We start from the raw sequence: 6098 nt of genomic DNA, 5'->3' as shown, positions 1-6098 counted from the left end.
CTCAGGCAATCCACTCACCTCAGCCTCCCAAAGCGCTGGGATTACAGGCTGAGCCACCGAGCCGGCTTAGATGTGTTTCTTAAAGAAGATGATTTATGTCCTTTTCAAGTTCCAGAAAATGTTAACTGTGCTTCAACACATAGTTGTCTAGTCTCCTGTATAAGCTGACATTTGTACTTTTTTATTTTCATTGAATGTTATTTGTTGTGGGAGTTGCATGCATATATTTTTTAAGTTTTCTCATTTTTATTAACTTTAATAATTTTTGCATTACTGATTGTTCAAGCATATTTTTTTCTATCATCTCAACACTTTAGGGTTCTCACTTTGATATTTTGATATTTTGTCTGTTGATGGTTACTTCATTGCTTTGTTTCTTTGTATGTCCGAATTTTGGAAATTCGTTTGTGTGTTTGAAATTTGGTTATCTTGTTGACCTGGGCGGAGAGTTAACTCTTTAAGGCCTCTCAGAGGACCTGCCAAATTTAGAATACATTCTTTTATTTTTTTTTGAGTTGGAATCTCACTCTGTCACCCAGACTGGAGTGCAGTGGCTGCTCCCGGCCATCGCAGCCTCGACCTGCTGGGCTCCGGTGGTCCTTCCGCCTCAGCCTTCCAAGTAGCTGGAACTACAGGCGTGTACTACCACGCCCGGCTAATTTTTTATTTATTGTAGAGATGAGGTCTTGCCAAGTCGCGTACTACCATGCCCGGCTAATTTTTTATTTATTGTCTAGATGAGGTCTTGCCAAGTTACCGGCACGGGTCTTGAACCCGTGGGGTCAGGCAGTTCACTCACCTCGGCCTCCCAAAGTGCCCGATTACAGGCTGAGCCACCGAGCTCAGTCTTTTTTTTTTTTTTTTTTTTTGAGTTGGAGTCTCACTCTGTCCCCTAGGCTGGAGTGCAGTGGCACACTCATGGCCACCCCATTGTCGACCTGCTGGGCTCTGGCGATCCTTCCACCTCAGCCTTCCAAGTAGCCAGAACTACAGGCCCTTGCTACCACAACTGGCTAATTTTTGATTTATTGTAGAGACCAGGTTTCTCTAAGTTGCCTGTGCTGCTCTCGAACCCGCGGACTCAGGCAATCTGCTTTCCTTGGCCTCCCAAAGTGCTGGGGTTACAGGCTGAGGCACTGAGTTTGGCCTAGAATAAATTCTTATGTTAATTTAAACTAAGTGATTAGTGTTCCTAGACTAAGTGGTTAGTGTTAAGTTCCAAATCCAAATTATGTTCAGATGGAAGCTTTTTTCCCTTTTTACTGATTGGTGTGCAGATATCTTTTTTCCAGCCCATTTTTTTCTCTGATAGCTCCACCTTTTGAGACCTTTCTTTTATATGTATGTTTGGTGAATGCTTGCTTTAGTTCTGTCACTTTCCCTTGCTTTGGTCTAAGTTCTTATTTCTTGTTCTTGCATAGACAGTAAAATACTCACACTTAATGTTATCAAAATTGATATTACTGTCAAGGTAGAAGGATTACTGAGGCAGGAGTTCCAGACCAGCCTAGGCGACAACAACAACAAAAAGAGACCCTGACTCTACAAGGGAAAAAAAAAGAGTAGCCAGACATGGTGATTGGGTGCCTGTGGTCCCAGCTAGCTACTCAGGAAGCTAAGGTGGGAGGATGGCTTGAGCCCAGGAGTTTGAATCTGCTGTGAGCTATGGTCGTGCCACTGTACTCCAGCTTGGACAACAGAGCCAGATCCTATCGCGAAAAAAAAATGAAGATTGACATTTTTTGTCTGTTTTTATTCTCCTGATTATTCCTATACCCATCTGACCCTAGACTTGCATTATTTTACCTCACAAGATTACTGCGTGACCACCCCCCTTGATATTTGCACCTGGGGATATTTTTTTTATTGGAATTCAGCTGCCCATTTAAAATAATGTCTGTTAAGACCGGGCTCGGTGGCTCAGCCTGTAATCCCAGCACTTTGGGAGGCCGAGGTGAGTGAATTGCCTGAGCCCGCGGGTTCGAGACTCGCCTGGGCAACTTGACGAAACCTCATCTCTACAACAAATCAAAAAATTAGCCGGGCATGGTAGCGCACGCCTGTAGTTCCAGCTACTTGTAAGGCTGAGGCGGAAGGATTGCCGGAGCCCAGCAGGTCGAGGCTGCGGTGGCTGGAAGCGGCCCCTGCACTCCAATCTGGGCGACAGAGTGAGACTCCAACTCAAAAAAATAAATAAATAAAAATGATAAAATAATGTCTTTTATTTATGTAACATTAGTAGGTGTTTTTAGTGATAGGAATTTATGGTTATTTAGTCTGCCATATTGCTGGTGGTAGCAGCACTTATCTGTCAAATGGAGTGAAAAAGTCAACTTCATAGGATTGTTGAGAGGAGTAAATGAAGTAATTTGTGATTAGTGCCTCATGATAAGTTTTCTGCTTGTTAGATAAAACTAACTCCAAAGTAGGTAAAATACATAAAGAAATTTATGGAATAGTTGACTTTTGTCTTACTTTGTGAGGCAAAAGGATTCTGGAATCTAAATGATTTGTTTTTCTTCCCTCGATAATTTTTAACATTTGATTATAAGTGCGGTTTTCTGTGAACTTTTTTGGTTTCTTGGAGTCATTCTCTGCTTCTTTGTTTACTTCTTCATATCTATTTTTTGGCACATTTATTTATTGGTCAATAGATCTAAATATGGTATTATAAATGTTTATACTCTACCCATAAAAGCACATACCATTCTGTTCCTCATCACCAATTGTTAGCACTACTTTGTCTTTAATGACTAAATCAAAGGAATAAAGAAATAAGGACACTATGGAAGATATTTAGAACATTTTTATGTATTGTAGTAGATATATCTTTATTAACTTTCATTGAGCTCAGTAGAATTTTACATGGACTATAAATAGGTAGGGTGATACCACTTATATATACCCAGAATAAGATTAGGTTAAATTTCCAATTTAGTTAGCCAAGGATAGACCAGTTTTTAAAAGCAACTGGGTCACACAGCTGGAAATAGAGGCAGCTTGTTAGAACTGTCCTTGACTCCCAGAGAGACGAATTGGAGGGTGCACCTGTTGAGATACTCATGTAAGGCAGCATCTTGCTCTGGAAAGCTGTTTTTGTTACCCTGTTGACTTTTTCTTCTTTGACTTTTTCAGTACTAATAAAAAATAATTTACTCTAACATTCTGTGCTTTGCCTTTAGACAGTGTATAAGAACATGAGGGGTTTTTTTTTGAATGACAGTCATGGTGAGTTAGGGCAGGGCCTCTTCTGCATGGGGATGGTGGGCCAGGTGGGTGTGAGGGGGTTGGAGAGGTACAGTCAGGAAGCAGTGGTATCCTTGAGAAGTCTCTTGTCTCTCTCCCTCTTTCCATTCCCTGATTCTGTATACCACTTTTTTATACGGTTGATTCTGATACTGAGCTTGTTTGAGAACCATAATCCCAAATCCATTTCCATGAAAGCTCTAAGAATCTTTGATATGTGGAGAGTCCTCTCCCCTGCCCTCTTTTTTTATTCTGCCACATTTTTAGGAATGCTTTTCCTATTGCACTTCTTTACTGGAATCTATACCTTTGACAGGTTCATGAGTCTTCCTGTATGCTTTTATTCAGATCTTACCACTGGAAAATTGAAGGTCTGTTTTCTGCTTGATCCTAATCATCTGTTCCGATAGTGGTTGGATAGAAGGTATTTTGTCTGTCTTAAGCATGTATAGGCTATGATTTCATTTTTCTGATTTAAAATCTGTTGAGAAATTGACCTTTAATCTTTTCTGAGAAAGCAGGATTTGTTGAGAAGACAGAAAGGTTTCCACAGTGGGAGGGGACCTGAAGGGGTTGCCCGGCCGTAATCTTAAATTATATATATAGATGCTTTATTGTTCTGTTCTGCTCAGTATGTATGTCTAAGCAGCAATGAAGCTAACTTATTTTTAAAATTTTCATTTTAAACTGGGCGTGGTAGCTCACATCTGTAATCCCAGCTCTTTGGGAGGATTGCCTGAGCTCAGGAGTTCAAGACCAGTGTGAGCAACATGACGAGACTTCGTGTCTACACTAAATCAAAAAATTAGCTGATCATGTTGGCGCATGCCTTTAGTTCCAGCTACTTGGAAGATTGGAAGATTGAGGGATCCCTGAGCCCAGCGGATCGTGGCTGCGGTGGCCGTGAGCGTGCCATTGCACTGCAGCCTGGGCAACAGAATGAGAATCTGATTCAGAAAAAAAATTTTCTTAAATTTTATTTTAGAGATGAGATCTTTGTTGCCTAGGCTGGAGTGTTGTGGCATGGTCATAGCTAGCTGGCAGCCTCAAACTCCTGGGTTGAAGCAATCTTCCTCAGCCTCCTAAGTAGCTAAGACTACAGACATGGGTAACCCTTTTGGGTCCCCTCCCACTGTGGGAGCTTTTCTGTTCTCTCAATAAATCCTGCTTTCTCACTTAAAAAAAAAAAAAAAAAAAAAAGACTACAACATGTGCTACCACTTACATCCTCTAATAACACTTCATCCTATTCAGCCTCATTGATGCTCAATTTAAGTTTTCACTTCCATAATGTGGAAGTTACCCAGCATTTGATTTAATTTGAGCTATATATGTATTTTTTTGGAGTTGGAGTCTCACTCTATGGCTCAGGCTGGAGTGCCGTGGCATACTCACGGTCACCCCAGCGCTGACCTGCTGGTCTCCGGCAATCCTTCAGTCTCAGTCTTCCAAGTAGCAGAAACTACAGGCATGCGCTATCACACCCGGCTAATTTTTGACTTATTATAGAGATGAAGTCTTGTCAAGGTGCCCAGGGTGGTCTCGAATCCACAGACTCAGGCAGTCCATTCGCCCCAGCCTCCCGAAGTGCTAGGAATACAGGCTGAGCTACTGAGCCCGGCCTGAGCTATATTTTATAATCCATAAAGTGTAAATCTTTTAAATTGTGGCACAGATTATAGCTATAAGTTAAATATAGTTTAATATAGTCATACCATGTTTAGTGGCCATTAAAATATTATAATAACATTATAATTTTTTAAAATTTAAAGTGAAGAATGTAAATGGGGAAAGAATCAGATATGCTAGTTTTTCTTATTCTACACCAAAACCGTATTGTTAGAAGTTATGTGTATAACAAATTTTATGTTTTAAAAATCGGATTTTTAAATTTACAAGTGGTCTGGGCTCCGACGATCCTTCCGCCTCAGCAGGTCGAGACTGTGGTGACCAGGAATGTGCCACTGCACTCCAGTCTGGGCGACAGAGTGAGACTCCAACTCAAAAAAAAATAAAAACAAATAAGTGGAATTTCTAGTATATCACTATTTTGTCCACTAGTGTTTCACTTTGAGGCATTTTGATATCTTTCATAAATCTTGCTTTTCACAGACTATTTTCAAGTAATATGGTAGTAGGATTTAAAAGGAAATTTTAAAATCTTCCTTTGGAATTTATATACCTCAGTTTATTCAAGAAAGCAAGGAGGTTATTAAGTTGGTACTTGTTTAGATCTTTGAGTTTATGTAACTGAATTCAGAAGTGAATACATTTGTCAGAACTTTTATTTTTCTCATCTTTAATTTGTGTCACCTTTAGGCAAAATGTTTCATGGACTTCAAAGCTGGAGGCACTTTGTGTCACATTCTTGGGGCTGCTTACAAGTATAAAAATGAACAGGGATGGTAAGTTTTTGTATTTATTTGCATGTTTTGATGTGATTTTTGAATTACCTAACTTTAAATCCTGTTCCTTTGTATAGTGGTAGAGAATTTGGTAAACACACAATGATGAAGTATAAAGTAGGTCTTGTTTTATCAAGTGCCCTAATTTACTTTATTCCTACATTCCCCCCAATCAACAACTTTTGTAAGTTCTGTAACTTTTTTAGGTAAGTTTTATAACTTTGCAAGTTATTTCTGATACATGATTATATATAGATAACAGGCATGCATTATTAGATTAGACGGTACGAAATGTGTGTGTACGATGAACTTGTAATGTGCATTATATACAAATTGGATAGAAAGCAGTTTTTTGTTGTTGTTTTTTTTGAGTTGGAGTCTCACTCCGTCGCCCAGACTGGAGTGCAGTGACCGCTCCCGGCCACCGCAGCCTCAACCTGCTGGGCT

The 6098-nt window shown here is 39.9% G+C and overlaps 1 protein-coding gene across 2 annotated transcripts in view; it reads left to right on the top strand.

Moving 5' to 3' along the window:
• SMARCC1 (SWI/SNF related, matrix associated, actin dependent regulator of chromatin subfamily c member 1) overlaps positions 1 to 6098 on the top strand; it is a 212187-nt gene that overhangs the window by 37758 nt on the left and 168331 nt on the right. For both annotated transcript variants that reach the window (XM_008071323.1, XM_008071322.1), the window contains exon 3: positions 5566 to 5651. In XM_008071323.1, the coding sequence (XP_008069514.1) occupies positions 5578 to 5651 (74 nt within the window). In that variant the 5' untranslated portion in view covers positions 5566 to 5577. The remainder of the gene's footprint in view (positions 1 to 5565; positions 5652 to 6098) is intronic.

This window comes from Carlito syrichta, unplaced genomic scaffold (assembly GCF_000164805.1).
Source record: "Carlito syrichta isolate Samal-C Ts95f unplaced genomic scaffold, Tarsius_syrichta-2.0.1 Scaffold314290, whole genome shotgun sequence".
NCBI lineage: Eukaryota > Metazoa > Chordata > Mammalia > Primates > Tarsiidae > Carlito > Carlito syrichta.
This window is presented reverse-complemented; position numbering and strand designations above follow the sequence as displayed.